The following is a 20,138-nucleotide window of genomic DNA, read 5'->3' on the forward strand; positions in this document are numbered from 1 at the left end:
AGACTACCAGGACATAGACCCACTGCAAGAATCTGGGCATCGTTTGTGATGGCAGTCAACGTAGAGGGGAGCATTCGCCACTAATTGGACATCTGCAAAAAGAGGTTCTTCAACATAAAACATCAGGTGAAAATTAAGATGTTGTCGGAGGCCAAGGCAGCTTGAAAGACGGACAGAGGGCCACCATACCAGGCCGACAGGTTGACTACCTGGATTATGTGAAAGCAGTCTAGACCATGATCCCACCAGAGGATGTCAGCCATCTCAATCTCCTGGATACCGATGTCCCCAGGCTCCCTGGTAAGTGGCCATGTGTATATTTAAAATATGGGTTTATTTGGGATGCCCTATTTGTAGTTATGTATACACTAATGTACGCCAAAGTACTGTAAAGTGTTTTTTTTGCTGTTTCTGGGTTGGCTTTCAATGCACGCTTGGAATTCTCTTTGCACCATTATCTTTGCAATGTTATGTTTGTTCTCAATGTAGTTCACAGACTTCTCAATCTTTGCACTTATTTTGTTATAAAGTATTCATTGCTTTTGTTGATTACTGCCTTATTCAATGTTATGCTATTCACATTTATGTGTTTTTTAAAATGTTCCCTTACAAAGATGTATGTTGTAGTACTTTTGATTTTAAACAGGCTTTTAAAGGTGTGATGTCATTATGTAGACTAGGAGTGGCCAATAAGCGGCCCTCCAGCTTTTGTGGAACTATACATCCCAGCATGCCCGGCAACAGTTTTAGCATGGCCTCATAGTAAAACTTTGGCAGACCATGATGTGTAGTTCCACAGCTGTAGGCCTGCTTATTTCCCACCCCTGGTGTCGACTGTAGTTGTTTTTTTAATATTTTAAGGTAGTTTGTGGGTAATTTTGTTGTTTGTTTCATTGTAATATCTAGGAACAGGTTACTTTGATCATTTTACCATTGTTTGCATTCTTCTGTGTGTTAAACATTTTGCATAAATCATTTATGACAATTAATTTTTTCCCAATTTTTGGATGTCTGTACATTCCTTAGTCAAACACATGATGTTAGGGTTATAAAGCAAAGGGCTTGCCACCAGGTTTCTGACTACACATCCCACCATGGCCTTTCTTGTAATGAAAGCATGCATAAATTTGGTGCAGTCATGCTGCGTTGTATTGATTTGCAACAGCTAAAGGTACAATTATTATACATATCTCATTTTGTAACGATTTGTCACTTACTGTATACCAAGCTTCTGTGCTTGTGTAGTGCAGGATAATTTTTACGCTATTAATTGCATGTGTAATTTTCAAACTCCACAAAGCCTACATTCATGTGCTGACATTTCCAATGTTATCGACAGCAATATCTATACTATTGCACCTGGTTTATAATACATTCATTTATAAAGGACAACTAGTAAACACAATGGGCCAAATGTAAGAGGGTGAGAGTTTAGAATATGTGAGAGTTTAGCAGTAACGCTATTACATTGATCGAGTTGTATCTTCAGAATGGGAAAACATCTGGATGAGAGTTTAAATCATGAGAGTTTTTTTAGTCTAAAAATATCTGAGTTTGTATGTTCTCAGACTCTATTACATTGGGCGAGATTAACATTACCATGCTTTACTCGTATGTTTAAGGGCTGTGAGTTGAGCACTGGCAATATTTGAAGCAGACAGACCTATATGAAATATATTTATGTTTGGCTAATGGTGTTGTTGATTACACATCACTTCATCTGTAAGCCAACATAGACCAGCATAGCCACACACATTTATTTAATATAAACCAACAAAAATTAAAACAGCTCAGATCACACTAAAACTATTGTAATTTATTGCCTTATTACATCCATGTACTGTATATGTGTCCTTTCTATATTAAAGTCTTAATGAAAGACATCTCCATAGAATTCATAGGTTTGAAATTGCCAAGTTAAAAGCAACTTATGGTAACAGATGTGAGTGTTAATATTTACCCTTGATACCATCAATACATTTATTTACATTTATTTTATGATGATAGATACAGTTGTAAATTTAAATTCATGACCGGTAACATGTTTGGTTTATGATATGTCCAAAAATAAAATAGCAAATATTATCCCACATTTATTTACATCTGACCTGGAGATATTACCATGTAACCGACTGCTGCTAAGGGCCCTTATAGATGATATAATGACTTCATGAGGGGGTAGTAATTTTAAGGACTTCTTAAGCTGGGCATCCACTATACAATTATCTGTCAGATATCTGTCCAATCAGGCTGGTTGAAATTAAAATCTGGTAATGTATGCGATGAAATGACAATCAACCATTTGCTCACAAACACTGGAAAACAGACAAATTGGTTAAAACACACAAATTTAACCAATTTGAACAATTGTTTATTGTCCTTTTTCCCGTGTTTAAAACCATATGATCATCTGTCATTGGCTCCCATACATTACCAGGTTTTCATTCCAGCCAGCCAGATTGGACAGATATCTGACAGATAATTGTATAGTGGATGTCCAGCTTTAGCCTTGGCAACACAGCAAACAAGGGAAAAAAAATCTGCTCCACTCCTAATGAATCTATATTTACAAATTCACTCTCAACCCCCAGCCCCATTTTTACTATGGCCTCATACCCAAAGTGTGCCCAAATCTGGGGGTATGTGTCTTTACTGTGTGGGTATAGAGCCTCTTATTGCACATTGCACACCCCTTGTCTATATATTTTATTGTTATAATTACATTAATTGAAGGCTGTAAAGAACATTGTCAACACAGTGCTTATTGGAATAAGGTTACAGTGTTTAGACACGTCAAATGTTGTGGTAACGACATGTGTGTATATTTATTACAATTGTGATTTAGCCAAACAATACTTACCCACTTCTCTGTTGTAGGTTTGCATGACACAGCTGAAGATCCAGAGGAAGACATCACCAATGTTGACCCTGTGGATACAGATGATGAGATGGTCACTCTCACAATGGTACTTGTGACTCCATCCATACCAACTGACCATACTCAAGAAGACACAAGACCAAAATTCCAGACAACACCTACTCCACCTCCTCATCCTCGTCCTCCTCCTCAGCCAGAGCACTCATATTGGCAAGCTATGGAAGAGTATCAGAAGCAGCAGCTCAATCTGCTGACCACCCAAGTGAGCCAAATAAATATGCTAAATAAGAACTCACACAGGTGCAATCGATCCATCTCTGGTCAAACAGTGTAACACACACGAATGACCAACTGCCTGGAGCAACTTAAAGAGGAGAATAGAAGCAGGGCCACCTATTCCATTGGGCTTGTTGGGCAGTTGCCCAAGGGCCCGACGTTTGTAGTGCCCATCAACCCGCCCCCTGCAGCCACGGCCAGTTGGTACATTTGTGATTTTTTTTAATAATCCGGCCGCTGCTGCATTGTATTCTGATCTTGCCTCCTCCCTTCCCCGGGGAGTACTCACCTCAGTCCCAATTTCACTTCATCCGCCAGCTTCAGACCAGTCAGACAGAGTCTCTCTGCATGCAGGAGGGTTTAATTTTTATGACCATTTAAATTTTTTTCCCATGAATGGGTGGGTAGGGGCCTCAGTGATTTGCTTTGCCCAGGGCCCACACTGCTGTTAAGACAACCCTGAATAGAAGGTTTCAAGCTATACTTCTCATGATGCAGGAAAACCACGAAAGGTTCCAAGAAGCTAACAACAGATTTCATACTACTCTTTTGCATTTGCTGGAAAACTAGAATAATGCTTTACATCACCTAAATTCCACATTTACTTATCTAGGCACACAGATTTTAGGGAGCTTACCAGACCCTAATGCAAGATCATCTGGAGCCAGCAATCCACAGCCCAATACCCCTGACAGCACACCACCAAGTCATTTTGCCTGCTGATGTAAATGATGACTTGTTGTGATCTTACAACTTCCATAAAAAAGCATGTTTTTCAATTCTTTTGATAAAAAAGAAAAGTGTTATGTGCTTACAATTTATATGTAGGTCTTGTACTTTGAGACTTCACCATCATTTACATAAAAAAACAACAATTACAGTAGCATTATTGTGTGAGCATTTTTTTTGCTAAATTTATGTGTATGAAGTGCACAAAGGCAACATGTAGCAGCTTTTCAGTGGACATAACATAAAATACACAATATATTTGTCCCGACAACTTTCACTTATGTGTACAGATAAAAAACATTACAGGCGTGTATTTAGAGTGTTTTGCTAATTATTTTGGTGACAAAATGTACATGTAGGTTTGTTAGTCTACACAAACATGTTTTCAGTTAATGTACTTTTTTTTCAAGTGACCTTTAAGCTTTTATCAGACATTATTTTTAAGAAAAGGCTGAAAACAAACAGAACATGTAGAAATTGCAAAACTCAAAGGAAACTTACCATTTTGTGGAGTTCATATTGATGTTGAAAACATTTTAGACAATTATGTAGACATTATTAAGCGTACATCATATTGGACGTGTCATACAGCAATAAACCCTTGTTTTATTAGATATTTTAAATTGATGAAAGTTTGTGCATATAGAGCCTGATTCATTACAAATTGCTATTACAATCGAGGCGGGCGATTACATACGCGAATCCACTATGAAAATATGCAAATATTTGCAATCTCAAAGTCATCGCAGCCCAACATAAGGATGCCCACTTCCCGTTACTCATATCCGTAATACCTTGCAACTCTGTGAAAACATCGGTAACATCGAGTACCATCGGAGCCTCTTGCACAATTAGAACAGGTCTGACCTTACTCAGAAATTGCTAACCTTATCGCATGCAGTGAATGCCCAAGCTGTGTGTGCCATTGCAGTGGCTAATTTATGCACGCCCCAGCAACGGTGTTCAAACACACTAACACACCTGCATTTCCCCGACCCCCCCCCCCCGTCAACACCCCAAAATGGTCACTTTCTGTCAATCACTCTGCGATGTGTCTGCGATTGTCACAGTGATCGCAGTGTGATCCAGGGGCGTATATATAATGGGTGTAGGGTATCCAGGGGGGGACCGCACCCAGGGGCGTAGAGAGCCACGCTGGGCCACGTTTAAGAGGGGGCGTGGCCTAATTGCAGGAGGCGTGGCCACGCCCCCTTTAAAAAAAAAACAAGAACATTGTTTTGCAGCGCTATGACGGAGGGGGCGCTGTGAGCCCCTCAGCCCGGCGCAAAGCCAGAGGGGGGCGCGATCCGTGTGATCGCTCCCCCCTTCAGGCATAGGAGATTGCTGTGGCTGCTGATTAGCAGCTGCAAGCAATCTCTCACTGCAGCCCAGCACATGCTGTGTGCTTGGCTGCTGCAGAGGGAGGGAGGAGGGAGGAAGTGAGGGGGGGGCGGTGCCAGACCCGGGCCCCTCTGTAAGCCCGGGCCCGGGTAAACTGTACCCGCTCCCACCCCCTCTCGGCGACCCTGCCCACACCGCACACCCTGCACACATAATATACTTACCTCTCTAGAGTCCCACATTGGCGCGGGGGGTCTGGTGCTGTAATAAATGGCTGGAAAATGGCCGCCGCAGCCATTTTCCCACCGTTTACCCATGCAAATGATGTTATGATACTTACTGGTAAAATGCTGACTGATGACCAGTCATCTGACCTGCCTCTCACTCTCTGTGGTCAAGTTGTCACCAAATACAACAGAGTCCCCTGCCTGCACACTGTCTAAGTCATAATCAGCTGCTGCAAATACAAATTGTGCAAAAGACAGCAACTGAGCACAATGTCAGAGACTTCTAAACAAGAATTCAACAAAAGGCCACCCAATTTATCAATAAATCAGAAAGAGATTTTAGCAGGCCAAATTAACGCTCTATCACAGATTGAGTGGACTTATGTGCATGATTATAATTCTTCTCAGCAGGAGAGTCCAGAAGTAACAATGGAGTCAGAAGGCAAGAAAGACACCCATACCCGACATCACCTATAAGTTAAACACAGTTTAAATAATTAACAAACATATTAACATGTAGGTATTCAGTAAAGTGTCAGTGTAAATGGTACTTACCCAGCAACAACTCTCGGGCATTTGTCCGGCATCAAAATGATCATGAAGGGATGAGTATAAAGGCATCATGACATGAGCCAGGATAGCCGACTACAACACTCCATTTTTGCATCACAAACCACCTGCATGTTTGTGTTATAGGCATGATGACTATAAAACAAATGTAAGGCTAGTGTATGTCGCTAATTAGGATGGGATAATGCAATTAATCACACAAAATAAATGCAAAATGTTAGAGTATTACTCTATTTATAGAGTTATATGTGATAATTTTCATATAGATCAAATGAACGATTCTTTCCCCTTCTTTTTATATCAAACTTTTGTTAGGGATAAAGTGTGCAGTATATTAATTCCTCGATCATTTTCTTGTAAGCTTGTGTTCTCAAAGAGAAAGGAAGATCGTAGTGCAAAAATATGACAAAATCAGGACAAATTTATTCAAACACTGTACTCACATTTTATAAAACATAAAACAGCATATAAGCCCCTGAGGTGGTATCACCATATTCTATTGTTATGTTTGGTAAATTTGTGGGAGTTGTGATGTTTGTTTCCTGCAAGTTCGCATGTGTTTGCCCACAGTAACTTTGCGAGTCAGAAAAACCTATCCGAGCCTGCACATCCCCACTTAAAAGTCTCCCTCACTTCCCCACCAGCTTGCCCTTGAGTATCACCTCTGATTCTGCTGGAATTGTATTATATATTACTTTATTTTCTGCCTTCTACTTATAACTTTTTCTACTATTATTTATTTAATAAAAATTCATATAGTCAGGATAAATTATAAACTTCAAATGTGCTTTAAATATCCAAACATGACCAAATTATTCGTACAGCCTGTATATTGCCTTGATGGTAATTCCCATATTATGGGGTTGGTGTACTAGAATGTGGTGCAGGTTGACTGCACCGGTGGGAAATAAGCGAATGTGTGAGTGTATATATATATATATATATATATATATATATATATACATATACATATTAATGATCGGATAAAGTTCATCAAAAGATAAATATATACTTAGCTAAGATTAGTTTTAATGCAGTTCATAGACATCAAGACATCCGATTCTTCAATGATTCCTGGGGATCCTTTTTTGTCTAAATCAGTTAGACACCCAGATTGAAGAATATGGATTCTAGACACCATCCATGTTGACTTCAGATACATGGGCTGAAGTGTATTTGATGTAAGTTAGTTTTTATAGCCCTTGGCAAAGCCCAGTTATACATACAAGCAATAGAATACATACATGGGTGCTATACTCTATATACTGTACCTTCAGGGGACAGCATTCCCTTAATTATGGAAGTAGGGGAGGAAATATTCAAAGCAGAGGATTTAGAGAAATGAATCTTAAAATTTGACAGTCTCCCAAACTTCCCAAAATCTATCATAAAATAATATATGAACATCACCGGATGTGAGACAATTGCTAACAAGTCATCGGTAAATAATGCAAGATAGTGATCCACTCCTCCAATTGACAGAGAGGAGTTTGTTGAGTGTAGCATGTGCCACTGACACCAGACATGGACGATTTATGTGACGTGTCAAGAAATTTAGGGGTCTATGTACTAAGCAGTGTTAGGAGACAGAGTGAAAAGTGATAAGTCTGTCATAAGGTGCCAGCCAATCAGCTCCCAACTGTCATTTTTCAAACACAGCCTGTGAGATGACAGTTGGGAGCTGATTGGCTGGCACCTTATCACTTCCTTATCACTTTTCACTCTGTCTCTTAGTACATAGACCCCTTAATCTGTTGAAGTAAAGCAGAAATGTGTGCAGATTTTTTCTTTATGTAGGATACCAATTCAATAAATTTGCTGTGAAGTACGCACTTATGTGCTTCCCAGACAGTAATCTGGGACATACTGTACCAGGGGTATCACTATAGGCCAAATAATCAGTGAGAGCTGCATCAATCTCAGCCTTGCAGTAAGAATTTTGCAGAAGAGACTCATTTAACTCAACTAGACTGAATTAAGCTACTGATGCTTCTATGCAATGTTCAGTAGTAGCATATTACAGTTGGTAAAGTCCTCTTTAATGAAAACTAGGGGTGAGCGGGTTCGGATTTCTGAAATCCGAACCCCCCCGAGCCCCCCCCAATCCGAGGCAGATCCGAGTCAGGCTCGACTTTTCCCGCCTGACTCGGATCTGAAATCGAGGCGAAAACGTCATCATCCCGCCTTCCGGGTCTCGCGGGTTTTGGATCCTATATAAGGTACCCGCGTCGGCGCCATTTTCTCACTCGGCTGTGGACAGTGAAGAGGGAGGGTGGGAGTTAGGGCTGGCTGGGCTGTGTAGTGTAGTGTAGTGCAGAGTAGTGTTGTGCTGTGCTGTGCTGCGCTGTGCTGCTGTTGTCCATAGGGCCTGTGTCCACTACTTCAAAGTCCATAGGTGCTGGCTGGACTGTGTTGTGCAGTCAGTTCTCCATAGGGGCTGTGTCCACTCCAAAGTCCTGTGCAGTGTCCCAGTCCAAAAGGGGTGCTGTAGTGTTGTCCAGGGGGTGCTCTGTCCATCCGGGGTGCTCCCCCCAAGTGCTAAAAAAATAATATTTTTTCTGTGTTTGTGAATTGTGTGCGCAGTAGCCGCACGTGCATCAACAAAGTAGTGCCAAGCGTGCGCCTGTGTCATAAGAAAAGGGCCGGCTGGCTTGACCGTTAAAGGGTGCTGTAAACCCAAAAGTACACTCTAGTCCAAACCAAAAAAAAAAATATTTTCTGTGTTTGTGAATTGTGTGCGCAGTAGCCGCACGTGCATCAACAAAGTAGTGCCAAGCGTGCGCCTGTGTCATAAGTAAAGGGCCGGCTGGCTTGACCGTTAAAGGGTGCTGTAACCCCCAATGTACACTCCAGTCCAAACCAAAAAAAAATATTTTCTGTGTTTGTGAATTGTGTGCGCAGTAGCCGTACGTGCATCAACAAAGTAGTGCCAAGCGTGCACCTGTGTCATAAGTAAAGGGCCGGCTGGCTTGACCGTTAAAGGGTGCTGTAACCCCCAAAGTACACTCCAGTCCAAACCAAAAAAAAATATATTTTCTGTGTTTGTGAATTGTGTGCGCAGTAGCCGTACGTGCATCAACAAAGTAGTGCCAAGCGTGCACCTGTGTCATAAGTAAAGGGCCGGCTGGCTTGACCGTTAAAGGGTGCTGTAAACCCCAAAGTACACTCCAGTCCAAACCAAAAAAAAAAATATTTTCTGTGTTTGTGAATTGTGTGCGCAGTAGCCGTACGTGCATCAACAAAGTAGTGCCAAGCGTGCACATGTGTCATAAGTAAAGGGCCGGCTGGCTTGACCGTTAAAGGGTGCTGTAACCTCCAAAGTACACTCCAGTCCAAACCAAAAAAAAAAATATTTTCTGTGTTTGTGAATTGTGTGCGCAGTAGCCGCACGTGCATCAACAAAGTAGTGCCAAGCGTGCACCTGTGTCATAAGTAAAGGGCTGGCGGGCTTGACCGTTAAAGGGTGCTGTAACCCCCAAAGTACACTCCAGTCCAAACCAAAAAAATATATATTTTCTGTGTTTGTGAATTGTGTGCGCAGTAGCCGCACGTGTATCAACAAAGTAGTGCCAAGCGTGCGCCTGTGTCATAAGTAAAGGGCCGGCTGGCTTGACCGTTAAAGGGTGCTGTAACCCCCAAAGTACACTCCGGTCCAAACCAAAAAAAACCTATTTTCTGTGTTTGTGAATTGTGTACGCAGTAGCCGCACGTGCATCAACAGAGGAGCAGCGCCAAGCGTGCGCCTGTGTCCCATAAGTAAAGAGCCGGCTGGCTCATTTCTTAAAGGGTGGTGTAACCCAAAAAGTGCACCACTCTCCAGCAAAAATAAAAAAATATTTTCTGTGTTTAGCCGCACGTATATATCAAATCGATATAACATAAATGGAGGACCAAACTTTCTCAGATAAAAATAAAATAGAGAAAGATCAAGAACCATTTCCTCCTAGTGCTGAAGCTGCTGCCACTAGTCATGACATAGACGATAACATGCCATCAACGTCGTCTGCCAAGGCCGATGCCCAATGTCATAGTAGAGGGCACATACAATCCCAAATGGCAAAGTTCAGGAAAATGACCTTGAAAAAAACATTTAAATCATCTGAAGAGAAATGTAAACTTGCCAATATGCCATTGACGACACGGAGTGGCAAGGAACGGCTAAGGTCGATCCCTAGTATGTTCATGACTAGTGGTTCAGCTTCACATGACGATGGAAGCCCTCCTCCCACTAAAAAAATCAAAAGAGTTAAGCTGGCAAAAGCACAGCGAAGAACTGTGCTTTCTAAGAAGATATCACAAATCACCAAGGAGAGTCCAAGTGTGGTGGTGGTTGCGATGCCTGACCTTCCCAGAACTGGTCGGGAAGAGGTGGCTCTTTCCACCATTTGCACGCCCCCTGCAAGTGCTGAAAGGAGCACCCAAAGTCCACTTGCTGATATGCAAATTGAAGATGTCACTGTTGAAGTACAACAGGATGAGGATACTGGTGTAGCTGGCGCTGAGGAGGAAGTTGGTGAGGAGGATTCTGATGGTGATGTGGTTTGTTTAAATCAGGCTCCGGGGGAGACAGTTGTTGTCCGTGGGATGAAAAAGCCCATCACGGTCATGCCTGGGCAGACGACCAAACATTCCACCTCTTTGGTCTGGCAATATTTCTATCCAAATCCGGACAACAACTGTCTTGCCATATGTACCATATGAAAAGGTGGAATAAGTAGGGGTAGGGACGTTAACCACCTAGGAACATCCTCCCTTATACGGCACCTGCAACGTGTTCATAATAAGTTACTGTCAAGTTCAGAAACTTTGGCTAAGACCATAAGCAGTCCAGGGACACCTAAATCCCGTTGTCCTGTTGTATCCAAGTGCCTGCAAACCACACCGTCAACTCCCTCCTCGTCAATTTCCTCCTTAGTCAGGATCGGAAGTAGTCCTGCAGGCCATGTCACTAGCATGACTGACTCTCCAATCCGGGATTCCTTTGGAGGATCCTGCATTGCTACGCCTACTGCTGCTGCTGCTGCTGTTGCTGCTGCTGGGAGTCGTTCATCATCCCAGAGAGGATGTAGGAACACCACTACTTTTACTAAACAATTGACCCTCCAACAGTCCTTAGCGAGGAGGATGAAGTACGACAGCAGTCATCCTGAAGCAAAACATATAACTGAGGCCTTGACTGCTATGTTAGTGTTAGACGTGCGTCCGGTATCCGCCATTAGTGCAGTGGGATTTAGACAATTGATGGAGGTAGTGTGTCCCCGGTTCCAAATCCCGTTTAGATTCCACTTCACTAGGCAGGCGATACCGAGACTGTACAGAAACGTCAGAAAAAGTGTCCTCAGTGTCCTGAAAAATGCCGTTGTACCCAATGTCCACTTAACCACGGACATGTGGATAAGTGGAACAGGGCAGACTAAGGACTATATGACTGTGACAGCCCACTGGGTAGATGTATCACCTTACGCAGCAACAGCTGCAGCGTCACCAGTAGCAGCATCTCAGAAACGCCAGCTCGTTCCAAGGCAGGCTACTCTGTGTATCACCGGTTTCAGTAAGAGGCACACCGCCGACAACCTCTTAAAGAAACTGAGGGAAATCATCGCCCAGTGGCTTACCCCACTTAGACTCTCCTGGGGATTTGTGATATCTGACAACGCCACCAATATTGTGCGGGCATTACATCTGGTCAAATTCCAGCACGTCCCATGTTTTGCTCACACAATAAACTTGGTTGTGCAGAATTTTCTGAAAAGCGACAGGGGCGTGCAGGAGACGCTTTGGGTGGCCCGAAAAATTTCTGGCCACTTTCGCCATTCAGCGACTGCGTGCCGAAGACTGGAGCGCCAGCAAACACTCTTGAACCTGCCCCGCCATCACCTGAAGCAAGAGGTTGTGACGCGGTGGAATTCAACCCTCTATATGCTTCAGAGGATGGAGGAGCAGCAAAAGGCCATACAAGCCTATACATCCACCTATGACATAGGCAAAGGAGCGGGTATGCACCTGACTCAAGTGCAGTGGAGAATGATTTCCGTGTTGAGCAAGGTTCTCCAGCCCTTCGAACTTGCCACACGTGAAGTCAGTTCAGACACTGCCAGCTTGAGTCAGGTCATTCCCCTCATCAGGCTTTTGCAGAAGCAGCTGGAGAAAGTGAAGGAGGAGCTAAGACGGAGCGATTCCGCTTGGCATGTGGGACTTGTGGATGAAGCCCTTCATTCGCTTTGCCAGGATTCCAGGGTGGTCAATCTGTTTAAATCAGACCACTACATTTTGGCCACCGTGCTCGATCCTAGGTTTAAAGCCTATGTGGTGTCTCTCTTTCCGGCTGACACAAGCCTGCAGAGGTTGGAAAGAGCTGCTGGTGAAAACACTGTCAGCTGAAGCGGAACGTGACACCTCAACAGCTCCTTCTTCATTTTCTCCCGCAACTGGGGCTGCCAGGAAAAAACTTAGGTATCCTGAGCAACCCGCTGGCGGTGATGCAGGGCAGGCAGGACCAAGTTTGGACATCTGGTCCGGACTGAAGGACCTGGCAACAATTTCTGACATGTCTACTGTCACTACTTATGATACTGTCACCATTGACAGAATGGTGGAGGATTACATCGGTGACAGCATCCAAGTAGGCATGTCAGACAGTCCATACCTGTACTGGCAGGAAAAAGAGGCAATTTGGAGGCCCCTGTACAAACTGGCTCTATTTTACCTGAGTTGCCCCCCCTCCAGTGTGTACTCCGAAAGAGTGTTTAGTGCAGCCGGGAACCTTGTCAGCGAAAGGCGTAGGAGGTTGCTTCCACAGAATGTGGAGAAGATGATGTTCATCAAAATGAATTATCAGCTCTTCCAGGGAGACCAGCCTCCAGAAGGTACAGAGGGACCTGTGGTGGTGGATTCCAGTGGGGACGAGTTAATACTCTGTGAGGATGAGGATGTACACAGCACTGAAGAGGGTGAGAAATCGGTGGATGAGGAGGATGAGGATGACATCTTGCCTCCGTAGAGCCAGTTTGTGCAGGGACAGATTAATTGCCAGCTTGTTTTGTGGGGGCCCAAACGAACCAATCATTTCAGCCACAGTTGTGTGGCAGACCCTGGCGCTGAAATGATTGGTTTGTTAAAGTGTGCATGTCCTGTTTATAGAACATAAGGGTGGGTCGGAGGGCCCAAGGACAATTCCATCTTGCACCTCTTTTTTTTCTTTCCATTATGTACAGTTTGGGGCCTAGTTTTTCAAACTGCCATCCTGTCTGCCACTGCAGTGTCACTCCTAGATGGGTCACGTGTTTGTGCCACCCACTCGTGTCGCTTAGCATAGTCATCTAGCTACCTCGGTGCAACCTTTTGGACATAAAAACACTATTGTGAGGTGTGAGGTGTTCAGAGTAGACTGGAAATGAGTGGAAATTAAGGTTATTGAGGTTAATAATAGCATAGGAGCAGAAAAACCTACAAATTCTGTGATTTTAGCTGTTTTTATGCTTTTTTAAAAAAAAATACAGATCCAAAACACAAAACCCAGAACCCAAAACACGGAAGGGTGGTTTTGGCAAAACCAACCCAGATCCAAATCACGAAGAAAGATCCAGATCCAAAACCAAAACACAAAACACGAAAAGTGGCCGGTGCACACCCCTAATGAAAACAGTGAATATAAATACAAACACTTGAATTGAATGCAGAGATCACTGTACATATAATTATACTGATTGTTTGTGTTTTATTTAACATACAGGAAACGTAATTATGTCAAAGGCTGAAGGTGTTAATCATTGGAAAGCAGAGCACAGGATGAGCGCGACTAAGGTTTTCCAAGGTAAAATCGATTCCCATGTTAGAATAACTATGCATATGGCGTGTAGACACTCATGGGTTTATGTACTAAGCCTTGGATAGAGATAAAGTGGACGGAGATAAAAGTACCAACCAATCAGGTCCTAACTATAATTTTTCGAACACAGCCTGTAAAGTAACAGTTAAGAGCTGATTGGTTGGTACTTTATTTCTGTCCATGTTATCTCTCTCCAATGCATAGTACATAGTCCCCCTAAGTCACCAGAATGTTGATATCTGGAAAATGCCAACATTTCTTTTAGGCTTAAGGTTAGGGATAGTGGAAGGGTCACTGAGCCTGATTCAGACCCAGTCGCTATCAGCGTATGCTCGCTCCATGCGTATGCAAATTTGTCAAAGTGATGCCACGGGAAGCGAACGCTCGCCAAGGCATAAGCACACCCACCATGTCTTTGCGAGCGGCCAGTTTGTGTGAGTGTATGCCCAATCGCACGGGCAGAGCCGCCCACCAGCACACGTCATCTCCAGGAAGTATATTAAAACATTGGTACATCGAGCACCATCGGATGCTAACGCAGTGCTTGCGGTTGCTTTACCCTACCACAAGCATTGCGAGGAAATCAGTGTAAAATAAAGGCAAGTGACGTGTACTATGACACTGCCTGTTAATTATGCACACCTCTAAAATGGTGTTAGAGCACTCAGGCACGCCTGCGTTCGCATCTCCAACCCCCCATTTCTACTGGGCTGCCCCTGTCACCACCCACAAACGGCCTCTCTTGACACTCACTCTGCGGGGCTGGCTGTGCTGGGCGAGAGAGCGGTCTATGATCGCATTGTGTAGTTCACGCACGCGCATTGCGATGCATATGCATGCGCAGATTTAGCAAACATCGGCAATAGCGAGCGCACTGCTGATAGCGACCGGGTCTGAATCAGGCCCACTGTGAGGGTTAGTTTTACCATTAGGGTTAGGGATAGCGGAAGGGTCACTGTGAGGGTTAGTGTTACCATTAAGGTTAGGGATAGCGGAAGGGTCACTGTGAGGGTTAGTGTTACCATTAGGGTTAGGGATAGCGGAAGGGTCACTGTGAGGGTTAGTGTTACCATTAGGGTTAGGGATAGTGGAAGGGTCACTGTGAGGGTTAGTGTTACCATTAGGGTTAGGGATAGTGGAAGGGTCACTGTGAGGGTTAGTGTTACCATTAGGGTTAGGGATAGCGTAAGGGTCACTGTGAGGGTTAGTGTTACCATTAGGGATAGCGGAAGGGTCACTGTGAGGGTTAGTGTTACCATTAGGGTTAGGGATAGCGGAAGGGTCACTGTGAGGGTTAGTGTTACCATTAGGGTTAGGGATAGTGGAAGGGTCACTGTGAGGGTTAGTGTTACCATAAGGGTTAGGGATAGCGGAAGGGTCACTGTGAGGTTTAGTGTTACCATTAGGGTTAGGGGTAGCGGGTGAGTCACTGTGAGGGTTAGTGTTACCATTAGTGTTAGGGATAGCAGAAGGGTCACTGTGAGGGTTAGTGTTACCATTAGGGTTAGATATAGCAGAAGGGTCACTGTGAGGGTTAGTGTTACCATTAGGGTTAGGGATAGTGGAAGAGTCACTGTGACGGTTAGTGTTACCATTAGGGTTAGGGATAGCGGAAGGGTTACTGTGAGGGTTAGTGTTATCATTAGGGTTAGGGATAGCGGAAGGGTCACTGTGAGGGTTAGTGTTACCATTAGGGTTAGGGATAGCGGAAGGGTCACTGTGATTGTTAGTGTTACCATTAGGGCTAGGGATAGCGGAAGGGTCACTGTGATGGTTAGTGTTACCATTAGGGCTAGGGATAGCGGAAGGGTCACTGTGAGGGTTAGTGTTACCATTAGAGTTAGGGATAGCGGAAGGGTCTGTGTGAGGGTTAGTGTTACCATTAGGGTTAGATATAGCGGAAGGGTCACTGTGATGGTTAATGTTACCATTAGGGTTAGGGATAGTGGAAGGGTCACTGTGAGGGTTAATGTTACCATTAGGGTTAGGGATAGCGAAAGGCTCACTGTGAGGGTTAGTGTTACTATTAGGGTTAGGGATAGCAGAAGGGTCACTGTGAGGGTTAATGTTACCATTAGGGTTAGGGATAGCGGAAGGGTCACTGTGAGGGTTAGTGTTACCATTAGGGATAGTTATAGCCAAAGGGTCACTGTGAGGGTTAGTGTTTCTGTTAGGGTTAGGGATAGCGGAAGGGTTAGTGTGAGGTTTAGTGTTACCATTAGGGTTAGGGATAGGGGAAGGGTCACTGTGAAGGTTAGTGTTACCATTAGGGCTAGTGATAGCGGAAGGGTCACTATGAGGGTTAGTGTTACTATTAGGGTTAGGGATAGAATTACACTGAAAAAATATTTTCGACATTACATCAGTGTCAACATGCTGTCTATATTTTAAACATGTCAACATGTTCAATATCAACATAAAGACCAAGTTGACTGTTATAATACACCCAGATGAATCTTCAAGAGATGCTTAGGTTTACTTTGGCCAGATCAATTGGTTGGGTGTCCTCGATGTGTAGAAGGCTGAGTGCACTGAGTGTTGGCGGGGACCCAGACAGACCAGAGGCATGGAGTCTAACCTGCTGGCGGTTTTTATCTTGGACCCCAGCAAGGACGTTTGGACTTCACAGCATCTGATGGCCAGAATGCAGCCCCCTGGCTGGGTCACTCAGTTCTAGCACAGAAACAGGAAATGAGGCAGGCATGGTGTCAGTATGCAGAACACTAGTTGGAGTTAGCAGAACCAGCATTGCAGGATACAAATCAGGGTTGTAGCAGGCCAGCTACTCAGGATTCTAGCTGGAGGATGGAAGAACCAGCAATGCAGGATATGAATCAGAGTTGTAGCAGGCCAGCTATTCAGGATTCAAGCTGGTGGATGGCAGAACCAGCAATGCCGGATACTAATCAGGGTTGTAGCATGCCAGCTATTCAGGACTCTAGCTGGAGGATGGCAGAACCAGCAATGCAGGATAAAAATCAGGGTTTTATCAGGCCAGCTACTCAGGATTCTAGCTGGAGGATGGCAGAACCAGCAATGCAGGATAAAAGTCAGGATTTTATCTGGCAAGCTACTCAGGATTCTAGCTGAAGGATGGCAGAACCAGCAATGCAGGATACGAGTCTGGATTGTAGCAGGCCAGCTGCTCAGGATGCAGACACTGGAACCAACTGGACCACTGACAGGCAGAGGAACAGGCACCAGGAATAAGAACCAGAGGCTCACATAGCAAGCATAAGCTATAACCGGCAGTGTCTGGCAGGGCTGACTGAAAGATAAAGGGAAGAGGAGCCAATCCAGAGGCCAGCTCAGACAAGCCCCCTTTGATGATAACTTAGTACAGCTGGTGAGCTGCATGTTTCCTCTGAACAGGTCCCTGACAGCACCCCCCCACCCCCCCTTCCCACGGCCACCAGGCATCCCGGTAGCCTAGCGACCGGGAGGGAGACGCTGCCCAGAAGTATTGTAATGTCCCGGTCACCTAGCAATGACCAGGACCAGAAGAGGTGGGGAGTCACAGCGGCTCGTAACATCGACATTGTCATGTCGATCTAATTTGATGTTTTGAACCTCTATATAATATAAACCTTAATATGTAATGATGCAAATCTAATTATATGTAACCTGTATCTTTCAGGCTTCTACTCAGGCTCTATGTGTCAGAGATGGGAGTTCCCTTCTGGAATGGAGGCTCTGATTGGTTCCTGTGTGGAGATCCCCTGCACATACTCACCTGCCGTGGAGTCTGCTAAATCCAGAACTTTATGGTATCTATATAATAGGCTGTATTACATGGAGATTTTTAACAGCAGAACATCCTCATCAGTAATAGATGACTACATAGGCCGAACGTCATTGGTACCTGGAGGAAGCTGCTCTCTGAGGATAGACCCAGTGGGAAGAGAAGATATAGGATATTATTATCCAGGAGTAGCAGAACATTACAGCAAGAATGCATTCAACATACATGGAATGAGTATTCTCCTTAATGTCACAGGTAAACGTTTATTTTCATAATACACATGTGACAGCTTTTTGTGATATATTTAACATCGGTACAGGAAGTAAATGGTGATGCCCATAGCAACCAATCATAGAGCCCAACTATAATTCTCATAATTCATTTAGAAAAATGTATAAATATCTATATCATAATGGGCTTTAGGGCTGTCCTGTCTCTGACATGTCCAGTGGGAGCCAGTGCATGTCCTGTAGGTACCAACCAGAGAGATGGAACACAATTATAAAAAGGAGACGGAGGGGCGGGATGGGCAGAGTTGAGGCAGCTGAGTTGACCTGGTATATGCCAAGTAAATTCACTAGTGAAACACATGCTTCATTGCTACTGGCAACACCTCTCAGTTTGCACCATCTTGGGGCTAAATTTACTAAAGTGAGAGTTTGTAGAAGTGGAGATGTTGCCTATAGCTACCAATCAGATTCTACCAATTATCTTCTAGAAAGTGCTAGTTAAATGTTAAGTAGAATCTGGTTGGTTGCTATAGGCAACATCTTCATTTCTAAAAACTCTCACTTTAGTAAATATACCCCTTGGAGTGCCAAGTAAAGCACTTACCTGTTCTTAAGGGAGCAACCAAGGAACTAATGACATAACATCATAGACAGAAAAAAATTAGCATTGTATCTGGGCATCGCATAGTTTATATTATGCTTCGTAATGACACTTCTTGCACTTTTGCTATCCTTGAACAGAGAATCATGCAGTCCTTATACTGTGTAAGTGGCCTCACACCTGCTCACCTCAGTGTCAAGTGAATGCAAAATTCTGTAGATCACATGTGGAATGTTGTGAAGAATAATAAACAATCAAAGTACTGTCCCCAATATGTCTAATGCAGGAGAAAGTCTTAACTAACAATGCTTCAATATTTAGACTTTGAACAATTAATTTAGTCTGCATTTTCTAGTAGTGACCTAAAATGAAGTTAAAGGGGTTTTCTACATCAACTACCTCTCATACTAAATCCCCTCCACTATAAATGATATTGCTTCGGTGTGGGACCTCCATGCGGGAATCCCACCATACACTCTATTAAGCAGGGTCCAGCTCACATACAGGGCCTGATTCAGACCCGCTCGCAAGCGCTTGAGTGCTCGTAAGCGGGTCGATGGTGGGCTCTGCGCATGCGCAGCGGCCACACTATGTGTGCGCAAGCCCCGGAGTGAGAGAGAAATTCTCTCACTCAGTGGCTCACTACAAAAGGGGCGGCTGTCGATGTTGATCGACAGCTCGCCCGTTTTCTAGGTGTGGCGGGGGGGTGGTTTCACAAACGGAGGCGTTCCCAAGCGAACACCTGCCGTTTGTGGGTGGCCCCACTGACATCACCAGTGATGTCAGGGGGAAACCTTCAGGCTCTATTAGAACAGGAAGCTCTCTGGGGCTTGCGGCCACGAGACCCTACCACAAGGGTCTCGTCGCAAGACCCGATGGTCGCGATGGTCTTTACCATCGCAACCATCATCCTGGTCGCTAGCAATAGCTAGCACAAAAAAAAACACCCTGATTCAGAGCGAGCACTATTTCAGAGCGTCCGTCTCTGAATCAGGCCCACAGTACATGATCCTTGCTTTTGGTGTTACTTGTGTCTCCAGAGATTAGGTGATATCTCTTACAGCTGCTTTTCTGCCAGGTCCACTGCATTAATTCCTTCCTAATCCTACTTAAGCGATAATGGATACCATTCAGATCAACAAAGGTTCTGACTATATGGTAAATGCAGTATAATGCTAAATACATCAAACATTGGGGTCCCTGGAGAAAAGGACCCCGACCAAATAATTATTAATGTAACACATTGGATAACAAATATTATTCTTTACATAAATCTAATAAAAAAAAGTTGTAAGAAAATAGATATAACATTTATCTTAAAACTTCTCAGATTCCCTAGGAAAACCTGAACTTACCAGGTCTGCAGATATGATGGAAGGAAAAGCCACAATTATCCAATGCCATGCAGACCACACCTGTGCCAGCAGCCCCCCATCTCTAGAATGGAACAAACCTGGTCTGACCAAAAGACAATCAGCACAATTATCTGGAGGGTACTGGAGAGAAGCATCACAACTTACTTATATTCCTTCCTATGAGGACAATATGAAGAGCATTCGATGCACAGCCACCTATCATAGAGGACTAAGATCTCAGACAGAAGCCAAATTGAACATAAAATGTACGTATTATGGCTAAATTAAGACAAAAAGGCATTTTGAACATGATGGGCATGAATCAGATGCTGGCGCATCCGTTTATTTTAGCAATCGCATG

At 44.0% G+C, this 20,138-nt stretch overlaps 1 protein-coding gene across 1 annotated transcript in view; it reads left to right on the forward strand.

Moving 5' to 3' along the window:
- Positions 1-236: 236 nt before the first annotated feature.
- The window catches only part of LOC148509084 (myelin-associated glycoprotein-like), a 53,426-nt gene continuing 33,524 nt past the window's right edge, over positions 237-20,138 (forward strand). The window contains exons 1-6 of the mRNA XM_088443622.1: positions 237-300; positions 2,878-3,140; positions 5,821-5,893; positions 13,754-13,834; positions 17,487-17,846; positions 19,753-20,043. Of these exons, the coding sequence (XP_088299748.1) occupies positions 237-300; positions 2,878-3,140; positions 5,821-5,893; positions 13,754-13,834; positions 17,487-17,846; positions 19,753-20,043 (1,132 nt within the window). The remainder of the gene's footprint in view (positions 301-2,877; positions 3,141-5,820; positions 5,894-13,753; positions 13,835-17,486; positions 17,847-19,752; positions 20,044-20,138) is intronic.

This window comes from Taudactylus pleione, unplaced genomic scaffold (genome assembly GCF_031769625.1).
Source record: "Taudactylus pleione unplaced genomic scaffold, aTauple2 ptg000332l, whole genome shotgun sequence".
Taxonomy (NCBI): Eukaryota; Metazoa; Chordata; class Amphibia; order Anura; family Myobatrachidae; genus Taudactylus; species Taudactylus pleione.